This window comes from Tasmannia lanceolata, unplaced genomic scaffold (assembly GCF_043159265.1).
Source record: "Tasmannia lanceolata isolate RefF3 unplaced genomic scaffold, GAP_Taslan_0.1 ptg000029l, whole genome shotgun sequence".
In the NCBI taxonomy this organism is placed as follows: domain Eukaryota; kingdom Viridiplantae; phylum Streptophyta; class Magnoliopsida; order Canellales; family Winteraceae; genus Tasmannia; species Tasmannia lanceolata.
In genome coordinates this window covers 11,077,769-11,101,800 of record NW_027518706.1, presented here as the reverse complement: position 1 = coordinate 11,101,800, position 24,032 = coordinate 11,077,769, and the positions used below count along the sequence as shown (strand labels likewise).

General features: G+C 44.6%; 1 protein-coding gene across 2 annotated transcripts; it reads left to right on the top strand.

Moving 5' to 3' along the window:
• The first annotated feature begins 983 nt into the window (after positions 1-983).
• LUT1 (Cytochrome P450 superfamily protein) lies at positions 984-23,706 on the top strand. 2 transcript variants are annotated; one of them, XM_077370014.1, is made up of 9 exons: positions 984-1,663; positions 2,535-2,597; positions 3,851-4,048; positions 5,422-5,523; positions 8,933-9,073; positions 9,179-9,286; positions 12,545-12,627; positions 22,399-22,561; positions 23,558-23,706. In XM_077370014.1, exons 1-9 carry the CDS (start codon positions 1,112-1,114, stop codon positions 23,615-23,617), a joined length of 1,470 nt encoding a protein of 489 aa, XP_077226129.1. In that variant the 5' UTR covers positions 984-1,111; the 3' UTR covers positions 23,618-23,706. The 2 variants fall into 2 exon arrangements, with proteins under 2 accessions (XP_077226129.1, XP_077226128.1); XM_077370013.1 differs by having other exon boundaries at positions 986-1,663; positions 2,535-2,831.
• Positions 23,707-24,032: the final 326 nt, after the last annotated feature.

The window sequence follows — 24,032 nt, the reverse complement described above, 5'->3', positions numbered from 1 at the left end:
ACTTATCCCTTCGCTCGTTATTTACCCCAAAGTGATGTAAGTTGTATACCCTCTCGGTGAAGCCCCATAGGCCCATATGCTCTCTTTCTCTCTACCCCTCGCTTCATGTCCACTCTCTTCCAACCCACATCTACCCTCTCTCTCTCTCTCTCTATATATATATATATATATATATCATCTCTCTGTCTCCGGAATGAGATTGCCCACTTCATATGATATAAGCCATTCATTTATCGATCTTCACTGTAGATAGATCTTGGCCAAAAAATTCTTCTAAAGAAAGTGATCCTAACCCTTTGATCCACCTGTATAAAAATAGAGGAATAAGAGATGCAACACCCTCTATATGCAAGAGCTAAAGAAAGGCCCTTGAATAGATCCACGTCATTAATTGCATCCGAATTCAGTTGTGAAACAACTGACTTTAAAAATGACGTGGATCTTGCTCCGTTTGGTTGCAGTAAATTTTTTATCCTATGAGCTTTTTAATCTCAACAGTGAAACGGAATTTGCTAGGTTTTTTTTTCCTACAATTCCTAAAATTCCCGCCAAAATTTAGGAGTGTTATTGCCAAATATGGAAAGAGAGGAGAGAGAGAGAAAGAGAGAGGATATCATTCCCTAGAAAAGAAAGAGGGGACAAGGAGTCCATGTCAGACTCATAAGCAATCATTACAACAGTGGGATTAAAAAATTCTAGTGCTAAAAGGCAACCAAACATGAGATGGGACAAAAATTTTACTAAAATCTTTCTAGGCAACCAAACATACCCTTCTCCGGCCCTTGCATAAAGAGGGCTCTTGCATCTATCATTTCTCATAAAATAAATGCCTAAAAAAAAACGTTCTACATTTACCCCTTCAATATGCTGTCACTAGAACATTAGAAATCAAATACCCCTCAGTCTACTTGCACATCGATGTTTAAAGGTAAACCAATGCAGGAAAAATGAGTCACCCAACTCATATCTACCCCACAACTGTATAAAATGTTAAAAATCTAAAATCTAATCCACCTGAAAAGTTCCCTCTTCCAACGGCCCAATTATCCAGTAAGAGTGAGAACTGAGAAGAGACTCCTCTTCTAAAGCTCTCATCCTTTATTCACATGACATGGCTTCTTCTTCTACCTCTTCTCTAACCACCCCCCTCTCTCCTTTCACACCCAAAATCCCCAAATCCCTTACAAAACCCAACCCATATCTCCATCAAAGAAACCCACCTCCCATTTCACTCCCCACAATCAAATCCTCCATAGAAAAAAACAATTCTCCATTACCCAATCCCTCTACCAAGAAAAAGAACCCTACAAACCCTAGCAATGGCTCATGGGTCAGCCCAGATTGGCTCACCTCTATAACCCAATCTCTAACAAAAGGCATTAGCCCTGACAATTCAGGCATACCCATTGCCAGTGCCAAGCTTGAAGACGTTTCTGAACTTTTGGGAGGCGCGCTTTTTCTCCCTTTGTTCAAATGGATGAATGAGTATGGCCCAATTTATCGCCTTGCTGCGGGACCCCGCGATTTTGTGGTGGTCAGTGATCCAGCTATAGCCAAGCATGTGTTGAGGAACTATGGAATGTATGCTAAGGGTCTTGTTTCTGAGGTTTCTGAGTTTCTCTTTGGGTCTGGCTTCGCCATTGCGGAAGGCCCCCTTTGGACGGTATTACCCTTTTTGTTCTTATTGATGCTTTTAAGTTTAGAATTCCTTGTTTGAAATTTGAATTCATAGAGCTGTAATTGATTGGTGGTGTGCACATGGATTAGGGATTTTTTATATTTGCTATTATTTTGTCTTTAGTTAATTTCAGGGTATTGCTTTCCATGGTAGAAGCAATGCAAATGCATAAATTAGACCATGTTTATGATAGGTACCTAACCAATACGCCAAAAGCTCCAGGCTAGGCCCTTTAAACCTGTCCCATACTAGGCCAGGTCCCACCTAGTCCCATACCTAGGCAGGCCCCTACTCAGGACCGTAGCATTCCACCACACTTACCGCATCTGCCATCCTCATTGGTCTACTATGTGACGGCTTTCACTCTGACCTTTTTTCCAGGTTGACTTTTCCACAGGTCACCCCTTCCGTGACTCGAACATGTGACGTTGTGGCTGCTCTGATACCAAATGTTAGGGACCTAGCCAATACGCCAAAAGCTGGAATGCGTAAGGCTAGGCCCTTTAAACCTGCCCCATTGGCTAGGTCCCACCTAGTCCCAAACTTAGGTAGGCTCCCACTTAGGACCTTAACTATTTGGGACTATGATTCGAGCATGAATGAATATCAGATAATCTTGTGGAGTGATTCCTGAGATTCTAAAGTTCAATACATCTCTAACCTTCTTGAGTGTGATTTCTTAATCTTTTGGTTTCACTAACAATACCTTACTACTATTAAAGCATGCTGATTCCTTTTAACCTTCCAACTTAATGATTGTTAAACTAGAACCTTTAGTGGTTAACTAATGTATGGTCTTTTCTGTTCTTAATCTCATGTAATCATTTTCTGATTAATAAAAAATGACATGTTGCAGGTGAGGCGGAGAGCTGTCGTTCCATCTCTTCACAAGAAGTATTTGTCTGTGATTGTCGATAAGGTATTCTGCAAATGTGCTGAGAGAATGGTTGAGAAGCTTAAGCTAGATGCCTCAAGTGGCGCTGCGGTGAACATGGAGGAAATTTTTTCTCAATTAACTTTAGATGTGATAGGTTTGTCATTGTTCAACTATAATTTTGATTCACTTGCTTCCGATAGTCCTGTTATCGAGGCAGTTTATACTGCACTAAAAGAGGCAGAAGCTCGTTCCACTGATATTCTGCCATATTGGAAGGCAGGTTTTTACCCCAATTTTTTTCTTCATTTTTAGTGATATTCCCTCGTCTTGTTTTTAAACTGATATTCCCTCGACTTGTTTTTAGCTTAATTTTTTTCTTGTTATTCTTTTACGCTAGCATCGTTTCATTGAATTTAAAATAAATAATTCAAGACGAGGGATAGAATATACATCATTGAATAACTTCTTGTTTGTAATTTATTGAAAATGATAGTAGTGTTCTTGAGCTTCTTAAATACCTAATTATTCTACAATACTATTTTTTGTTTGGTGAACTGCAATTTTCTTACTTTCCACTTCCATGAGTGTTCTTCTCATCTCTATGTCCATGCCTTCATGCTGCAGGTTGCATCTTGATTCTCTTTTTTGATGTCTTTATATTAAGATGGCCAAAGCCTTTTGTTAAATCTGTGTAGAGAAAGCCTGATATATTTTCTAGTATTGAAGTTCACATCCTTGAGATTTTTAGTGCACGAGCTTTCTAGCAGAGAAGGGAAAAGTGTATTCATTCTAAAATTTGAAATTGGACGTACAACTCATTTACCAAAATAAAAGAAATCTTTATGCTAGTTCCAATCTTTTCCTAGAAAATGATGCCTAAGATGACCGGAAAGAGGGTAAATTGGTCTTTCATAAACAAGTTGATTAAATTCCTGAAAGCAGGCCATTATTAAACTCGAATTTGGCTGTTTCCTAGAGAACTAGAGACCAATCTTGGGTCCCACCTGGCATTGGATGGATACCAATAAATATGGGTAGGCTCAATGTCTCAAACTCCCTGCTTTGTAGAGTCCATGTAAATTGGATCTCCACCCAACTTATTCTCTCTTTTTTTGGACGTCTCTGGAGTTCTATTAATAAGAAATATTCAAGAAAGGTAAATGAAAAATAAAAATACTCAAGGTCTTCTGTATTATGCTGGTTTGAATAGTTTTTCTGTATTATGCTGGTTTGAATAGTTTGATAATCTATGCCGTTGGCTATTTTATTTATTTATTTTCCTTCTCTTGTTGCAGATTAAAGTCTTGTGCAAGGTAATACCCAGACAAATAAAAGCAGAAAAAGCAGTTTCCATAATAAGGAGAACTGTTGAAGAACTTATTACAAAGTGCAAAGAGATGGTAGAAGCTCAAGGCGAACAGGCTGATGGGGAAGAGTATTTAAATGAAACAGATCCAAGTATACTTCGTTTCTTACTTGCTAGTCGAGAAGAGGTCCGTCAATTTTTTTTGAAAGTTAAAACACATATTCTTTTGCTGAAAATTTGTTTGTTCTATGATTACAGATGTTGTGGTTTAAATCAGGATTGATATGCTGAGAATAAGCCATTGACAAGATAGAATACTTATCTTTTCATAGGCTTACCAAAATTTGAAACTTTCTTGAGGAAATCACTTATTGGAATCTCAGAGAAATAGATGTTTAGTAGCTACTGCAATGTATTAGCTGGTTTTGGCTTGTGAATATATTTGTAGTTATGGTATATTATTTGGTTATAAACTGAGTGGCCAGGCAAATTTTGCACATTTGTGATAAGCTCTAGCATTATGTTAATGAAATCAATAATATATTAATATATATCAGTCTTATGGGCATCTGCTGTGGATTGTTTTAGCTCGAACTGTTTGAATTTGGCTCCGCCCAACTACAAAATCCTGCTCAGATAATCATATGAGTATGTTTAGCGACCTCAGAGATCAACAAGAATAAGCCTTGGCACATTATGTACACCGAACTCTTCATCTTTGATAATTTATTGTCATGAATGGGGTGATCATCTACAGTCACTGAACAAAGTTGGACAATTGCAGTGCTTGGGTTTTCTTAATTCTTCATGAGCACTTTTGCAGCCATCAAACCCTTGATCACTAATCTGTCATGAAGGAGTATGCTCTTGTACTCCTTTGATTCCAAGAATATCAACCAGACAAAAAAAAGTGGTGAGCAGAGAAATTATCAAAAGCGGGGATTAGGGCCTAAACTTAAACCTATCCATTATGCTCTCAAAAGATAAATGAAAAGCAAGCAAAAACTATCCCATTTGTTGATCACTACCAACATACCTGCTTGGAATCCAATATACTCAGCTAAGTTCTAAAACCCAATTCAAATCAAATTATAATAGCAGTCTATAAGGTCCACCATTCTTTCTAAAAAAAGCTTTTATGCATGAATTTTTTCCTTCCAAGATGCAAATTTTCAATCATATGGACCCACATTCACTGCAGCTACTACTTTTAGAGCTTGTTGTAATCTATTTAAGCCATTGTTATGAGAAAAAAATGTAAATTTCCAACAAAGCATGATAAACAGTAGAAGGTATCTGATATGAAAACTTGATCAATTAGATATCTTATATGTTTTGTATTACACTTTTTAGAAATTATGAAAGAATAATATATGCCTGCTTAAATTTATTTATGAATATGAATTTCATTTGCAATTCTATTTAGAGCTTTGTTTTCATGGAATGTCTTGATGTTAACTTGTTTAATTGTAATTTGATCTGATATTGGTTAGCCTATCTTTTATTCTTTGTTTTTCTTTACTTACTCAATGTCTAATATGATCTTTCCATATATTTCAGGTTTCTAGTGTACAATTACGTGATGACCTTCTGTCGATGTTAGTTGCTGGCCATGAGACAACTGGTTCAGTCTTGACATGGACATTATATCTTCTAAGTAAGGTACATTACAATTTGTACGTTTTTGTCACTTCAATTCTATGTCGTGTGAAGTGGAAGAATTTTGATAATGTCCGTTGTCCTGTGATGTGAAGCTCAATCCCCATATTGAGAGATGTGGAAGAACAACTTAAACACTAGACCGGAGGAAGTAATAAAGAAGAAATTAAACTGATTTTGAATTTCAATGGATCTAGTATGGGAAATCCCGGGCGATCTGGCATTGGAGGATTGTTGAGGAATGAAGAGGGAGTGGTGATTTGGGCCTTTAGAGGTCCCATTGGTATCGCAGATGCAAATGAGGCTGAAGTGTGCACAATCCATCAAGGCATCAAGATGCTTCTTAATGTGGACATGAACAAGGTAGTGGTGGAAGGGGACTCACTCAACGTTACCAGATGGCTTTGGCGATCAAAGCCGGTGCCTTGGAGATTTGGAGCTTAGTTTGATGAAATTCTTGATAGAATTGCGATGGCAACAGTCACATTCAAGCATGTTAGGCGGTCTGCGAATGGTGATGTGGATAGTCTAGCGAGGGCAGGGGTGTACAAAGATAGCCTTGAGCAGTTCGATTTTCTTCTCCCCAGTCTTTTATTGTAAAATCTTTATCGCTTCTTCGGTGTACTCCTATTTAGGGACCTTCTCGGTCTCTGGTTTTTTTTTAATGAAATCTATTTGCCATTCAAAAAATATATATTAACAAAGGTAATAAATATGAAAGGGAAAATTCCTCCAACTATAAAGAATAAAAAAAGTACCAAGCATTTGGTCTCAGAGCAGCCACCACGTCACGTGTTAGAGTCACGGAAGGGGTGGCATGTGGAGAGTACTACCTAGAAAGGGCTACCTAGTAAAAAAAATGCCAAAGTGAAAGCTGCTAGAGTGAAGTTACCATAGAGTAGGCCGCCGCAGAAAGGTCGACCTCTAGAAAGGGCTACCTAGAAAAAGGTTAGAGTGAAAACCGCCACAGAGTGGGCTGCTGAGGATGGCGGATGCGGGAGCATGGTGGTATGTTACGGTCCTACGTGGGGGACTACTGCCTAGGTATGGGACTGGGTGGGACCCAGCCTAGTATGTGATGCAGAGTAAATGGATGCAGGGATGCTTGGATACCAAGTCTGATGTGAGAGGAAATCAGCAGAAGCATTCAAGCTTGAAGAGGAGGATTCAACTTGATTCCATTTCACTACGCAACTGGTTTTCAAAAAGTCGCACGCCTGAGATGAAAAGCTTAGATTCGGCACTTTCGATGTGAATTCCAGTGATCTTTGGTAGATCTGTGGCTAAGAGTCTCGATAACACTCATAAATTTTGAGATTTCACATAGGTTCTCTAGTTTGTCACAGATCTTAACTCAAACATGAGCCATATGCAAATTATTCATGATGGAATTTTCTACACTTTGCAGAAAATTGGATCATGAAGATCATCAGATCTGCTCTATCTTGCTGGGAATGTGATAAGGATCTCTTCAGCAAACTTGTAATACAGATGTATGTGAACTACTGGAGGTGGAATAACTTAAAAACTCCAAGTAATGAGGGAGATATGGATCAAGCTCAAACCCTGAGCTTTATCAAAACTGTTTTTCAAGAGTTTCTGCCTGGTCTAGTGACTGGTGCTTCTTATGACACAAATTTCTTTATGAATTCGTTACATTTCTTCAGTAATTCCTCTCTAATATTATGGTTGATGAAGTAGGGAAGATTTTAAAAAAATTGCATGTAAAAATTCCAAGTAATGAGGGAGATATGGATCAAACAATGAGGCACTAAAATTCTGGAATTTCTGCAAAAGTCCAACAAATGCTTGCATTTCAAGCTCAAGAACATATGCTAAATCTCAGATCCACTTGAATGGATGATAGCTAAGGCATCTTCATAGGAAACGAAATTTCAAAGGAAGATCTCACCAAATTCGCATAGGAAAGCGTCAATTTCACCACGGATTCAACACTTGCAGCTAGTATGCACTTTCATGAAAAGATCTTCACTTCTTGATGCTTTTCTTGAAAATTTGTTCACCAAATCAACTTCAAATCTTGGAATGGGATACAAGAATTCCAAAACTTTGATAATCTTGCATTAGAACCAGAAAAGATAGGAGAAATTCAATTGAAAAGCTCAAACAAGCCTACAAGTCTTCAATCTTAAAGTTAGAAAAGAAAGAATCTTTGCACAAGCAAAGGAATTCCCTCCAAAACCAAATCCCAGATCTAAAACCCCATTCAAGATTCAAAATGACTACAAAAAAGAGGGAAAGACCGAAAGAGGCCTTATATAGGCAGCCTCAATACAAGGAAATGACCATACCCCTACTTAAGCACAATTACACAAAAAAGGACCACTACCACCATAAAATTACAAAACTAGATACTCTATGAACAAACAACCAAATAAAAGGAAAAGACTACCCTAAAGAGTCCAGGGGTGCTTCTGCATCAGTATGGGACAAGTTTAAAGGGCTTAGCCTAATCTGTTCTATCAGTTCTGGACTAGAGCTTTTGGCGTATGGGACAAGTTTAAACCGCGAGATCTTCAATCTCACAATCTGTTCTATCAGATACTGTAACCCTAAACTGAAATAGTGAAACTCTTCTCCTGTGGACATAGGCACATTGCCGAACCACCTTGTGTTCTTGCTTTGTGTGATTGTGTTTCTTGCATCTCCCCTTGACGTTTGTTGCACGTTTTTTTAATCCTATTTTGTGAGATTGAAGATCTCGCGGTTTTTACAGTAACATCGATAACCTTTTTGAATGCGAGAATATCTCAAGAAAATACATTTAGTAGCACAAGGATCAGGTTTATCTAACTGGGGAACAAGATGTTGACTGGTGACCAAGATGTTGAACAGGGCATACTTATCCAAACACATGTCAAGGTAATTAAAAGAGAGGAGAATCAGGAAACATCATGTGAAATGGAAATTTACCATGAGGTATAGATAGCAGCATGCAGATTATCAAATGATAGACTAAGGACCTCATCACTCCAATATGTTTTTGGGACATACAAAACAACAGTGATTATGCCACTTCAAGACTATGCTGTTTTTTCATTCGACAACTCCATTGTGTTGAGGACTGTCTACACACGAAGTTTAGTGCAGTATGAGAGAGAGAGAGAGAGAGAGAGAGAGAGAGAGAAAGAGAGAGACTCACCAACCCCACAAAATGGTATATTAATAAGATCCATTTCAGCATAGTTACAAAAAAAGTGCCTCTAGGGTCATCATAATGATGAGCCGTGTCAAACTAACATAAAACTAACACTAATTAACATGAAATGCTAACTCTAATGAACATAATACACTTCGTAGGTGTAGTTCCTGTTTTACTTGAAGTTAGAGTTGCCTGAAATAAATACCATTAACCTTACTGTTTCCATTCTTCTTCTTCTTTTTTTTGCAGGATTCAGCCTGTTTGAAGAAAGCACAAGAGGAGGTTGACAAAGTTCTCAAGGGAAGAGCTCCCAGTTATGAAGATATAAAAGAGCTAAAGTATCTAATGCGCTGCATAAATGAGTCCATGCGTCTCTACCCACATCCACCTGTAAGTTGCAAGCTTTTATGGTCAACAAATCTTTAAGTTAATGGCATGACAGCGTCTTTGCACTTTCCACCTTTCTTCATGGTTTCCTAAGTCTACAATTTGTAGGTTTTGATAAGGCGCGCTCAGGTCGCTGATATTCTCCCAGGAAATTACAAGGTTAAGGCAGGTCAAGATATAATGATTTGCATATATAATATCCATCGCTCCTCTCAGGTATCATCGAATTTTATTTGCTCAAATATTATTTTGTTTTTATTTCCAAGAATGCAAAATAGAACTAACCGCTGTCTGAAATCAATTGAGTAAAAGTGGTCTATAATCACTGACTAGATTCTTATTGGTTGAGCTTTTTGATACCATCAATAAGTCTTAACCTTCTTTCAAATTTTGGACTTGAGAAAATTTCTAGTGCTTTGAATGCTCTTATTAGGGTGACCAACCCCCACAATGAACCCTGAGAGGATTTAGCAAACCCGTTTGAGGGCAAGTCTAATTCACATAGGTCTTATAAAAGGTTAATTTCTAAAATTTGGAATTAGCTTGGTAACTTTTGTCTAAAAATAGAAAGCCCAAGTTTTTATAGTCCAAGGCATAGGGGCTTTTTATAGGATTTTTTCCCGCTGAAAGGAAAGAGGGGCTTCTTAGTTTTATAGAGTAGGAAGCAAGCTAGAACACGCACGCGCTTACACACAAACACACATCTCTCCCTCCATTTATAATGGGTTTTACAATTAGATGGGAAGTATCCCATCAGCTTGCAAAAGGGTTACTGTAATATTCTATTTGTCTGCTACTTGATTATACAAAGATGCCTTGTTTTTGCATTGATGTACGTAACCAAGAGGAAGTATTGAAGGGATTTTGTGATGCTGGTGGTTGTTCTTGTCATTGTTGCTGATATTTCGTAACCTTAGAGAAAAACAGCATGATGGCAGAGCGATAGAATGGATCCTTCTCTCCATTTCCTAAGGAAGTGGAAAGAAATTAGGGAAAGTAACTGAAGGGGTTGATGCATTTTTTTTCTTCTTTCAGGACTTCAATTTTATATAAGCTACAACTCATTGACGGCTAAGGTTTTAAATTTTAGTTTCGGCTTCAGTTTCCATGGAAGCAGAAATATTTTGGTTTTGGTTGGAATTTCAGTCGAAATCTTGTAAAATCACTGAAAGCATATGGAAGAATGAGTTCAAATCTTTAGGTTGGGGGAATTCTTCCTTTAGTTCAAATCTTAAGAAGAATCTTTATAGAACTTCAAATAAAGGTAAGGAAATCCTTTCCACTGATATGTAGAATAGAGTTCATAGTTCGTACCGATTTCATAATTATCCATCTCATATCTTCAGACTTCCTCTCGTATAAATTCTCTAGAATAGTACACTTTCCATTTTATGAAAATTTTCAGTTGTAAATACTCTTACAATTTCAGTTTCTTTAACATTGGACTTCCCCCTTCTGATATTTTCTCCAGAGCAAGAAGAAAAATATAAATCTTAATTGTCATTCTAGACATGATACACTAGATTTAATTTCCAGTATATCTAGCGCTACATTTGCATATTCATTGTAGATGCAATGTGCCGTCACTAATCATCAAGTCCAACTAGGTTATCAACCCCTATTAGCAGTTGCACTGTATGCCCATTCTTGAACTCCTTGAACTTCTTTATCCCCATGTGTGTTGTAAAGAAAATATATATCACTAACTAGGGAATCAACCCTGTAGTGGTTAAAACCACCAAGGTGTCTGCTGTACATATAAGAGTTTATAATAACATGGGAGTTTCATTTTTAAATAAAGATCAAATCTGCTTCTAGAAAACAACCCAAAATTGTAATTTACAAACTAAAAGTAGTCCCACAATAGCATCAAGCTCCTCATAAATGGGCATTTTGACTTATCCACCATTACTTAAGCTTTCTGAAAAGACCCAATATACTCCTATAGTTAGAAATCACCCATGAGATAACTCTGTCCTAAAGGTTCAATGTCAACACATCAATTTCTTTTTTTTTTTTGAATAGTAACTGATTTCATTAAAAAGGGAAGACCGAGAGAGTCCCCCCACACACACCACATTACAAACACGCCCAGACAGAGAAAAATACAAAAAAGAAATTAAGGAGGAAGAAAGTCGAAGAGCTCCAGAGCCTGCTTCACAGCCCCATCTTTAGCCAGCTTATCCGCTACTTCATTAGCAGATCTTCTTACGTGTTGATACACCGTAGCGCACCCCACCGTAATATCCTTTATTTCATCAAAGAAGCGAAGAAATCTCCAGGGAGGCACCAAAGAGCCCTTAAGCCACCTAATGACATTTAACGAGTCACCTTCCACAATAGTGCTAGCCATCCTTGCTCGCCCTAGGAGTAACACACCTTGATGAGCTGCTCTAACTTCAGCTTCGTTTGAATCAGCTACTCCAAGAGGCCCGGAATAAGCCTTCACAACTTCCCCAGAGGAAATCCTCAAAACACCCCCGATCCCAGCTAGACCGGGGTTACCCAAGCTAGACCCATCAAAATTCAATTTGGAGAAGCCAACAGACGGATTGACCCACTTTTGAACAATTACAGGATTGCGAACTTGACTGTTACATACCACCCCCACCCCTCCCACAAGTCGTATGCCGAAACAAATTTGAAAATTGTCAGCGACCTAGCCCAGGAAATCGATAACGCAACAACCTTAATATATAGGAAGAAAGAGGACTTAGCACGACCTTCGAAAATCCTGTTGTTTCTTTCCGTCCATACCCACAATGTGGCCAGTAAAGCAATCGATCACAACACCTTCCCTTTTTTCCTCCATGGCACAAAAGACCACCTTCAAAGAGATCCTTAATATTGGAAGGAAACACCCACGCAATGCCGAATCTCGACAAAACCCCTCCCCAAACCTCCCGAGCTACTTTGCAATGAATAAATAAATGATCTACCGACTCCCCAGCTTCAACACACAAGTCGCACTGATCTACTATAAGCATATTTCTAGCCCTAAAAAAATCAACCGTTTGGATGCGGCCTCGAATCACCGTCCACCCAAAAAAGCAAATTCTAGGGGGGACCTTAATATTCCACACCTTTGCAACATGAAGATCTTCTTGGATCGGATTAAGACCCCTGAAGAAAGATTTTACCGAGAAGAAACCGGAAGAATCCCAAACCCATAACCTCTTGTCCACACCTGAAGAGCTGATGTAAGTATCTTCCAATATCTGAAGTAACGATACCAACGAGGGCAATTCCCTATCGAAAAAGCTTCTACGGAATAGAGGCTTCCAGGACTTTACTGTCCCTTCTCTCAAAATAATCTTTGACTAAAGCTTGCTTATCTGCTGCCATCAATTTCTACATGTTAACTTTTCTTCAATTATTTTCCTTGTAAGACCTGTGTTTTGCATTGCATCAAGGCATGCGGCTTCTCTGTATTTTCATTTTATATAATTTGATTTTGTTATTGCATTCTTAAAGGTCTGGGAGAGAGCAGAAGAGTTTGTGCCTGAACGATTTGACTTGGAAGGACCGGTGCCGAATGAGACAAATACTGATTTCAGGTGTGTCATTGATCTATATCTTTCTATAATTGCTGCATGATGCACTTGAGATAAGGTAAAGTTTGAATCAAACACATCTGCAGCTGAACAATAAAACTCATTTTTCTGAGACAAGTGGTTAAGCATCTCATTTTCTTCCAATTTTTGTTCGAACGTGGTTTTCAACGATTGTTTTCACCAACCAGGTTCTCTATCTTGTTTTCGACTTTTAGTTGTACAAGCAAGAACAATTTCTAGGTACATAGTGTGTGTGTGCGCGCGTGTCTGAGTCTGCATCTCTCTCTCTCTCTCTCTCTCTCTCTCTCTCTGTGTGACGCGCACGCACTCCCATGTTTCAATACTGCAGCTCCAATCCTTTACACTTGTCTAATTTTCCTGTAAGGCTTTTACAATTCTGAAAATGCTCACAATATCTGGTCAGGAAGGTGATTAATAAAGTGTGAAGTGCCATTTTCAAACCAGGGAGTGGAGGTGATAACCCCGCCCCCCCGCGCCCCGGTCCATATTTCCTACAACCTTTTCTCATTTTTTTCTGTATATCTCTCTCTCTCTCTCTCTCTCTCTCTCTCTCTCTCTCTCTCTCTCACACACACACACACTGGCTCGCTCGAAGAGATTGGTTTGTGGACGTGTGTGTGTGTGTGTGTGTGTGTTCTTTTTTAACCACGTCATGTGGTGGTTGGGATGGAGATCTGATCATCGGTATTGATGGGGTTCGAACTCAGCGATGGGGTCCGAACTCAGCAACCAATTGGCTGTTGACACGTGGCCCTCACAGGGACCACTGCAAAGCCAACACCTGTCCCTGCTAGGTATGACACCTGGACCAATCAGGGACTTCCACCTGCCCCTCCTAGGTATGAGACCTGGTCCATACAGAGGCCACCACCTGTCCTGGACAGGTGGCTCAGAACTACCACCTGTCCTGGACAGGTGGCTCAGGATCACACTATAAATAGCCCTCATTTGTGCTAAGGTGGGGGATCTGAAATAAAAAACCCTAAGCTTTCTGCTCTGACATTGCTCTGCACTCCTGCTCATACTGACTTGAGTGTCGAAGCGCCCGTCCGGAGCAACACTCCGGGTTGGTCTTCTGACCCTTTGTCTTCTCGTCTGTGCCCTTGTGCAGCGCAGGACTCCACCAGCCCTTCAGCTGTAGCTTGTCAGATCAGCCCTTCCGGCCCTACCATAACCTGTTACCAATTTTAGACCTAACAGATTTGGCGCCATCCGTGGGACCCCGCAACAAAAAGCTGTTCGGAACCTCACTTAAGCAATGGTAGGGAAAAACGGAAAGCATGTGCCAACCTCCCGGACAACCCGGGCTACAGCCCCCCGCGAAGGAAGAAGCGAGCGACTGGCCTCGCAGATAGAGGTCGGGGCGGCAGGGGAGCGAAGTCCGACTCGCTCGGACCGCTCAGACCCTACCCCGACCCCGAGGGAGATGCGGGTCCTTTTCCAAGAAATGACTGCTGTGATTGCGCAGTTCAGAAATCCGGCCACCGCACTCCAGCAGCACCCAGCCGAGGCCTCTCAGCCCACTCAGAGGAGGGGAAGCTCCCGCAGAGAGCACACGCCCCCGCCCCGAGAGCAGACTCGTCACTCTACAAGACGAGATCACCTCTCCCAGGACAAGCATGTGCGCCCCGAGCCTCGCCTACATCACCGGTCACGATCTCCCTCCGTACAAAGGCATGGCAGCAAGAGAGACGCCACGCACGGAGAGGGATCGCGGCACCGGCGAAGGAGTCCGGCCAGTCAGTCCGGATCGGCTATGAGCCCGCCAGCAAGAAGAGAGAGGCCCGTCCACCGGGCTGAGGAAAGAGACGACCCGGTGTTGCTAAGGATCCAGCAGATCGACCACCGGATTGAAGAGCTCGCGAGAGAGCAGGGCCGGCCTGCCTCCCGGATCTTCACAAGCACTCCCCCATTTTCGGACAGAGTGCTCAGCGCGGCAGCCCCCGCGGGCTGGAAGATGCCGCAGATTTCGCAGTATGACGGGACCACCGACCCCGTGGACCACTTGGAGACTTTCAGGACTACAATGCTCCTCCACGGGGCGTCGGATGGATTCCTTTGCCGGGCATTCCCCACCACATTGACTGGAACCGCGAGGGACTGGTACTCGCGGCTCAAACCCAGGTCCGTGGACAATTTCGATGACTTTGGGGACGACCTGGCCCGCCACTTTCTGAGCAGCAGAAGACCCAGGAAGACGACGGCTTCGCTGATGGCCCTCAGGCAGGGAGATGATGAGGCCTTGAAAGTGTTCGTTGGTCGCTTTAATAGGGAAGCCCTTCAGGTTCCCAACCTAGATCCCTCCGCGGCCACGAATGCCCTTCTGGCCGGCGCCCGATCAACTGACTTCAGACGAGCAGTGGCCCGGCGCAATCCGCAGTCCCTCGCAAACCTGATGGCCGGGGCGGAGGAGTACATCTCGGTGAAGGAAACTCTCGCCGCCCTGGACTCTGCTAGCAAGAGAAGGCCTGAGGAGAAGAACCCTACCAAGCAGCGTAGGGATGATAAACCTCAGAAGAAGGAGAGAAGCCCTTCCCGCAGGGAGAGAAGCCCTTCCCGCAGGGAGAGAAGCCCTTCCCGAAAGGGGAGAAGCCCCCACCCGAGAGAGCATTACACGCGGCTGACCGCGTCCAGAGCACAGATCCTGGCAGCCATTCGGGAAGAGGATTTCATCCGGTGGCCGGAGAGGCAAACCTCGACGGGGAAAAGAAACATGTCCCAGTACTGCAGGTTCCACAAGGACCACGGTCATGACACCAACGCGTGCCTTCATTTGAAGGAGGAGATCGAGCAGCTGATCAGCAGAGGGTACCTCGGAAGGTACTTAAAAAATAATGACAACAGAAGAGAGCGCAAGGACAAGCCGAGGAACAGAGGCAGAAGCCCCCGAGGCGCTCAACCTCTGGACGACCGCATCCAAGCTCCTGCCCCGGCCAGCCCCCCTCCTCAGGTACCTCAACCTCAACCTCATGGTGTTATTAGTACCATTTCAGGAGGGCCGACCGCAGGAGGAACCTCTTCATCAGCCCGCAGGACTTATGCCCGGCAGGTCAACGCCGTCCATACCTGCAGCAAGAAGGCCAGGCTAGAGAACGAGATATCCTTTTCAGATGCAGATCTCGACGGCCTGATCCTCCTGCATGATGATGCCCTGGTCATCACCATGCTGGTGGCAAACTGGGAAATGAAGAAGATCTTGGTCGACAACGGGAGCTCCGCAGACATCCTCTATTATCACGCCTTTGAGCAGATGCTGATCGGAACTGACCGTCTGAAGCCGGCCCACTCTGATCTGTTCGGGTTCTCCGGAGAAGTTGTCAAAGTTGAAGGACAGATCGAGCTTCCAGTTCTTATCGGGGAGCCGCCCTGCCAGTCCTTCGCCATGGTGAACTTCTTGGTGGTAAGGGCCAAGTCGGCCTACAATGCTATCCTAGGACGCCCGGCCAGAATCTCCTCCGAGCTGTTCCCTCCGCCTATCATCAGAAGATGAAGTTCACTACACCAGGAGGTGTAGGGGTTCTCAGAGGGGATCAGCCCCAGTCGAGGCGGTGCTGCTATGTAACGGCACTGAAAGGGAAGAATGCGTCCCTTTGTACAGCGATGACTACCTGAGGGTTGTCCAGATCGGCTCTGCCCTGTCAGAGGCCGCGCAGCAGGATCTTGCTCAGTTCCTCAGAGCCAATGCTTGAAGGCCTGTAAAGAATCTCTGTAATTAAATTTCAAAGAGAAATAAAGTGGAGTTGTCACTAAACAGTGTCCCTCATTTTTGAGTCACTAATATATGCCAGCTCCTCCAATAAAAGACTCTAAGTGTTTGCAGACTTAGCTCTCAGCCTAAGTGTTTGCAGACTTAGAGAGCGGCAGTGGTGCACTCCGGCGCGTCCAATTTGGTTTGGAGATCAGTTCCAACCATGGACCCGCCCTAGTGGAAAACCACCTCAAAGACCTGCCCGGCCTGGCCGTCCAGAGCCTTAGCCGGACAGGATATGGCGCAATCGCTAAACGCCAAAATACCTGCCCGGCCTGGCCGTCCACAGCCTAAGCCGGACAGGATATGGCGCAATCGCTAGACGCCAAAAGACTCTTGTTTGCAGACTTAGCTCTCAGCCTAAGTGTTTGCAGACTTAGAGAGTGGCAGTGGTGCACTCTGGCGCGTCCAATTTGGTGTGGAGATCAGTTCCAACCATGGACCCGCCCTAGTGGAAAACCACCTCAAAGACCTGCCCGGCCTGGCCGTCCAGAGCCTTAGCCGGACAGGATATGGCGCAATCGCTAAACGCCAAAATACCTGCCCGGCCTGGCCGTCCACAGCCTAAGCCGGACAGGATATGGCGCAATCGCTAGACGCCAAAAGACTCTAAGTGTTTGCAGACTTAGCTCTCAGCCTAAGTGTTTGCAGATTTAGAGAACGGCAGTGGTGCACTCCGGCGCGTCCAAATTGGTGTGAAGATCAGTTCCAACCACATGGACCCGCCCTAGTGGAAACCACCTCAAAGACCTGCCCGGCCTGGCCGTCCAGAGCCTTAGCCGGACAGGATATGGCGCAATCGCTAAACGCCAAAATACCTGCCCGGCCTGACCGTCCACAGCCTAAGCCGGACAGGATATGGCGCAATCGCTAGACGCCAAAAGACTCTAAGTGTTTGCAGACTTAGCTCTCAGCCTAAGTGTTTGCAGACTTAGAGAACGGCAGTGGTGCACTCCGGCCAATGACATCCGGACAACCACCCCGGCTCGGCAGAAAGATAAGGAAGAAGCACAAACGTCATAAATACAAAAAAGCAAGGCAGCCGTACAGATAGTTAGACAAAATTGAATTTGTATTCATATCACAAAAGTGCTCTTTTCGCCGAGCTGGCTTACAAAGAATGAGCCTCGTGGGCCATTACAAAAATTTACAAACAAAAATTAAGGATAGGAGCGAGAGGGCTGCCACTCAGGCCTCCCTGTCGGTCACCTCGTCGGTGACTGCCTCTGTAGTAAGGGCTGCAACCTGGCCGGCCTCGGCAGTTGGAGGGGTGACCTCGGAAGCCAGAACGACTTCCTGTTCCACCTCGACGGGTTGGGAGGAGTCCAGTTCGCCTTCTTCCTCCTCGTCCTCTTCCTCCTCTGGAGGGGCATACGGGACGGTCAGTCCGTCCAGAGATATGTCGGGGTGAGCCTTCTTCACCTGCTCGGAGCAGAGAAGGAACCCCGCCTTATAGGCTTGGAGGCCCAGGTTGAAGAATTGTGTGTCCTTCCTCTCTTCGGTTTTCTTCACGGCCTCCCGCACTGCCACTTTCACGGCCGCCTTCTCCCTCTGATCGGCTCTCTCCCTCGCAGTTAGGAGATCCTGCACGGCTCTGTTCTTGACCCTCTGCACCTCGTCCTTCAAGCTGTTGCATTCGGCCTCTTTGACCTGGACGGCTTCGCTAAGCCCGTCCTTGTCCTTTTGGAGCTGGCCCTTCTCGGACTCTATCTGTGTGAGCGTCTCAGAGAAGAGATAACTCTTCTTCGCCATATCCCTAGAGTACACCTGGAGCTGATAGAGGGCGGAGGCGATCGCCTCTGCACAGGTCTCCGGCGCCTCTTTCTCGACTTCCCGTCGGTCGCGTGGGAGGACGCCCTGGTACATCAATTCTGTGGCCACCCGGCTATCCCCTAGGCCGGTGTCCGTTTTTTGCACCGCCCAGTTTGGGCGGAAGACGTTGTCGCCTCTCGCCGTCGTGGCGGCAGGGATGCCCAGGACCGGCCCGCTGTGTTGGGGCTCTGTCACCCGTGCAGACCCGGAGCTCTGCCTGACGAGATTTGGCCGGCTCGACTTGACGGACAGCTTATGCGTCGCCCGGCTGATTTAAGTGGCTCGGCCAGTGCGGCCATTGCCAGAGTTGACTCCGGCACCTTTCTTTTCTTGCCCTTGGGTTGGGGCTGCTCATGCGTTGGGGACGCCTGGGAGGTCTGCCTGATTTTGTCCAGCATGGACATCTGCTTCACCATTTCTGAACGTGAAAACAGAACAGAGTTAGCACTATAAAAAAAAAAGAGAGAAAGGAACAGTTCAAAAAATGAAAGCTGGCCTAAAAGGGTCCACGTACGTGCCTGCGTCGCACGGCTGATTCCGAGCTCTACCAGGACGGCCTCCTCGGAGAACTCCGAGCAGTTTATTTGACCGCGCTTCAGCTCTTCTTTGATCAAAGCGAAGGTCATATAGTCGTAGCCCTTAAGGGCTGACTTCCGACTAAGGTTCTGGGTGTCCGGCGTTCTCCATTCCAATGAGAACGGCCAGTGGGAGCCCTACTCGGTGTCCCTAGCGTAGAAAAACCTGTTCTTCCATGTGTGAATGGAAGTAGGTATGCCAGTGATCATTTTCACTTCGGGCCGTTGGCTGATGTAGATCCAGCCGCCGTCCTTGTGCCTCTTCAGGTGCGCACACATCCTGAAGACGGGCAGGGTGGGGTTCCTACGGAGCCGAACTCCCAAAAGGTGCAGGAAGCTGACCAGCGTCCTCCAAGAGTTCGGCACGACCTGTGTAACCGCCAGCCCGTAATAATTCAGCACATCGACAAAAAATGGATGCAAGGGAAGCCTGAGCCCGGCCCGTAAGGCTTCTTCGTATAGGCAGAGATCTGCACTATCGTTGCTGGCCCGGTCCCCCTCAACGGCCGCCCTCAAAATGTACCGATCAGGGATGCAGTACTTGTCCTTGACGGCCTGAAGTTTGCCCGGCCCCAGATGATTCACCTCGTACAGGGCCCCGACGTTGTACTGTGGGTTGGCCTCCATCCGTGCCTCCGCTATCACCTCAACGGGCGCGCGCGGCAAGCGAGGAACTACCGCTTCAACGTCTTCTTCGTCGTCGCTGGTTTCTACCCGGTGCGGTCCGTCCCCACGGACCGGGATTGTGTCTAAGTCCACAATCACTTCCTCTCCGCTCTCCTCGTCTACTACGATTATTACCTCCTCGTCCTCAACACCGGCCTCTGTAGGCGAGGCCGGCCTCGTCCTCTCCGACGCCCCGGACCCCGTACTACTAGTCGAACCGAACTCCTTTGAGCCAGAGTCCGACTCGGAACTAGTGCTTGACATAAAAAGGGAAGAAAAGAAAAGCTAAAAGAAATTACCGAACTGAGGTGTTGACCGAAGATCTCCGGGCTCACTGATCCGAGGCGGGCAGAAATTTGACTAGCCGAGCAGCAGAGAAGGAGAGAAGAATGTGAAAAGTGAAAAATGAAGAGTAAAAACTCCGGTATATATAGGCTTGGAAGAGCGGGAAAAATCCCGCCCTTTTCCCACCAGCCGGAGTGCGCCACGTCACCTACCGCATTAAATGCGCCGCTCGCATTAAATGCACCGTCCGCATTAAATGCGAGGTACAAGTTCCAAAGTGATAACGCCAAAAGACCTGCCCGGCGTAGCCCCCCAGAAGGCTTAGCCGGACAGGATATGACGCAATCGCTACGCGACAAAAGACCTGCCCGGACTGGCCGCCCAGAAGGCCTAGCCGGACAGGATATGATGCGTTCGCTAAACGCCAAAAGACCTGGCCGTCCAGCGCCTTAACCGGAGCCGGACAGGATATGGCGCAATCGCTACACGACAAAAGACCTGCCCGGACTGGCCGCCCAGAAGGCCTAGCCGGACAGGATATGACGCGTTCGCTAAACGCTAAAAGACCTGTCCGGCCTGGCCGTCCAGCGCCTTAACCGGAGCCGGACAGGATATGGCGCAATCGCTACGCGACAAAAGACCTGCCCGAACTGGCCGCCCAGAAGGCCTAGCCGGACAGGATATGACGCGTTCGCTAAACGCCAAAAGACCTGTCCGGCCTGGCCGTCCAGCGCCTTAGCCGGAGCCGGACAGGATATGGCGCACTCACTAGGCGACAGAGGACCTGTCCGGCCTAGCCGCCCCGTCCAGGAGATCTGTCCGGCCATGACGCCCAGGAGGTTTGGCCGGCCAGACTTCTGGTTCAGATTTCGACCGGACTGAAACGCCCAGAGGCTCCTGTTCGGCCGTACTCCTTCAGACCAAGTTTCAAGGTCGGACCAGGCCGCCCAGAGGCCCCTGGCCGCCGCGGTTTTTTCTGGCCCCTGCCTGAGGCCGGCCTCAGCTGCCCAGAGGCCTTAAGGCCTGCCAGATGCTGTTCTAACCCTCTTTTTGCTTCCCCTAGCCGCTGTCACGACTCGGAGAACCAGGGGGCAACTGATGGGGTCCGAACTCAGCGATGGGGTCCGAACTCAGCAACCAATTGGCTGTTGACACGTGGCCCTCACAGGGACCACTGCAAAGCCAACACCTGTCCCTGCTAGGTATGACACCTGGACCAATCAGGGACTTCCACCTGCCCCTCCTAGGTATGAGACCTGGTCCATACAGAGGCCACCACCTCTCCTGGACAGGTGGCTCAGAACTACCACCTGTCCTGGACAGGTGGCTCAGGATCACACTATAAATAGCCCTCATTTGTGCTAAGGTGGGGGATCTGAAATCAAAAACCCTAAGCTTTCTGCTCTGACATTGCTCTGCACTCCTGCTCATACTGACTTGAGTGTCGAAGCGCCCGTCCGGAGCAACACTCCGGGTTGGTCTTATGACCCTTTGTCTTCTTGTCTGTGCCCTTGTGCAGCGCAGGACTCCACCAGCCCTTCAGCTGTAGCTTGTCAGATCAGCCCTTCCGGCCCTACCATAACCTATTACCAATTTTAGACCTAACAGGTATCAAAGGCGACGTTATAGCACAAGGGAGTATAGCCGAGGATGGTGGCAAGTGGGGTGATAAAGTATGGGCGGTGATGCAGCGGATTGGGGTTTTGATCAATGGAGTGTTTGTGGTGGTACGTGGTAGAGTGGGTGCCAATGTGAATGGAGAGGGTTCAGATGGGCTTGTCAAGGATGATGGTGGGTGTGAGGAGTAGGGAAGAAAGGGAAATGAGTAAGATATGGGAGAGGAGAGAGGAGGAGAGGAAGAAAAGGAGAAGGTGATGTGTGTTGAGGCAGGGAAAGAAAAGATGAAGACGATGAAAGAAAAGAATAAGAAATGGGCGAGAAATGGTGATAATTATCGTTTACCTTGCACAATACAAAAAAAATTAGAATATGCAAAAAATGAGAAAAGCGGATGGAAAAGATGAAAAAGAGGATGATGAGGGATGAGGCTTAATGATATGCCTTGCGGCGTGGCATAGGAAAGTAGGAAACTGCCTCTAACTCACATGGTTCAAGCATGGTGCTCACGAAGTATACGTCTCATGAGGCATATGTTAACCATAAACATCAATGCAGTGCATAACCTTAAAGATCAATACAGTAAATGCCCCACATGTAACTTAAAGATGGATATTATTCGTACTTTCCTTTTTCTTCCCTTTTTTTATTTTCCCCTTTAAGGTAATAAACCTTAGTCACGGTTAAGAAGGTAGAAGTAAAGCTTTCGATGGTTTTATGTAACCACATCTTATCTCTGTACTCATTTTTCCCTTTCAAGAGCTCACAATTTGAGTAAGGAGCTTTTCACAAATTCTTAGCAGCCACTTTACATTATTGAAACCTTTGAGTCGCAATATATTTCTCTTTAAGAAGGTAGTTTTAGATGCATTTTTCACAAAACCAACCGTAAAAAATGTCATGTGAATATAAAACACCCCTTTCGCCATTTTTTGTGCTCATTCTGTGAGCCTTATAGCTCATTTCACAATATGGTTGATGCCTCCGCCTTTTTATGCACTGATTATAATGATGTTCATTGTATTCTGACTTTGTAACATTACATTGTAGATTCATTCCATTCAGTGGAGGACCACGCAAGTGTGTCGGCGATCAGTTTGCCTTGCTGGAAGCAATTGCTGCACTTGCAATTTTTCTGCAGCATATCAACTTTGAGCTGGTTGCCGATCAAAATATTAGCATGACTACTGGAGCTACTATTCATACAACAAATGTAAGCCCAAATACCTCTGTACAATCATGTGATGCAGATTCCACACACATACGAATACTACACAGTACACACGTGCACAAATGCCCCTATAAAATGTTCTCTTTGAGACACTATGAAGGCCTTGCCACATGAACTGTCTCTAACACAAGCACATATACAAGCTCAATTGGTATGGCTATTTTGGTATTTGGAAGACCGGTAATATGTGCTTATTGGACTTGGAACGACGGCCATTCCATTGTTGTAAGCGAGATGAAACCCCCATGTTTTGCTATGTTATACCAATGCGGGTACAAGTATTGGAATCCGACATGGGTAGGGAGTATCAGATTCGGCAAAACTAAAAAATACTGATTCGTAAATTAGATGAAATATTTTAATCAATTCGTAAATTTTAATAACATGGTCATAACAAGCAATATATTGAAAATTTTAACAAGTAGATACAATGTTTTATTTCTATTTAAAATTATTACTATTAGAATACGTAAGGCTCAAAACATACAGTAATTGTAAAGTCGTGGTCGTAGTATTTAGAAAAAAACAGATAAAAGAGATCTAGAAGTATATCAGAGAATCCAAAAGTATTAGAATCAGAGATGTGTCTGACATGGGTACTTTCCCATTTTGAAGAATCCATGTAACATGGATGGTATTGATATGACCCCATAGCTTGCACCAGTGGAAATGGACAACTTCCGAGGTATTCATACTTGTAAAGATGAAAATAGTAGAGCGTACTCAGAAGAATAAGCGGAGTATTGTTCGTAATGTGTTTCTTTTCTTTTGAACAGTCAATGAAATTGATGGTATTGCTGCAGACAAAAATTCTTTTTAAGTGCAACATTTTTTCTTTTCTCTAAAGAATTGGTTTTTCACTCACTTAAAAAAATCTGTCTTTAGATTGCTATTAACTGAAAAGTAGCTATATAGTTTCAGGAGTTGTGTTTATGATGTCAGTACATGTTCTTGAACAGCTTACTTCGATTGTTGCAGGGCTTGTACATGAAATTGAGTCGACGAAATGCAGTTCTTGAAGTTGCTTCATCTCCATAAGCAACTCTTACTGTTTTGTATTCATTCATGTATGTATTGACTGATTATTGTTTTTACAATAGTAGAAGCAAAATAAACTGCATTGCGTACGTGTTTATTTCTAATCCTTAATAGTTCTTGTTCCATGGATCTTCTGTAAGCAGAGGAAAGTGGGGATTAAGTGCAGGTTGAAATCAATTGCTTAATGATCCAAACCTTTCATTTATTTGCCCACCATTGATAGGCCATTCCCTAAGAGCCTTCCTCCTTGGATGATTCTAACCTTGAAGGGCCGTTTGGATACGCAGGTTGTAGAATCTGGGATTTCTTCAAAATCCTAGATTGGAGACAAGAGGAGACCGTCCGTTCTGCGGAATCTTGGATTTTAAGCAAGAAATCCAGGTTTTAGAAATCTATCCTCCCATCCAGAGATTTT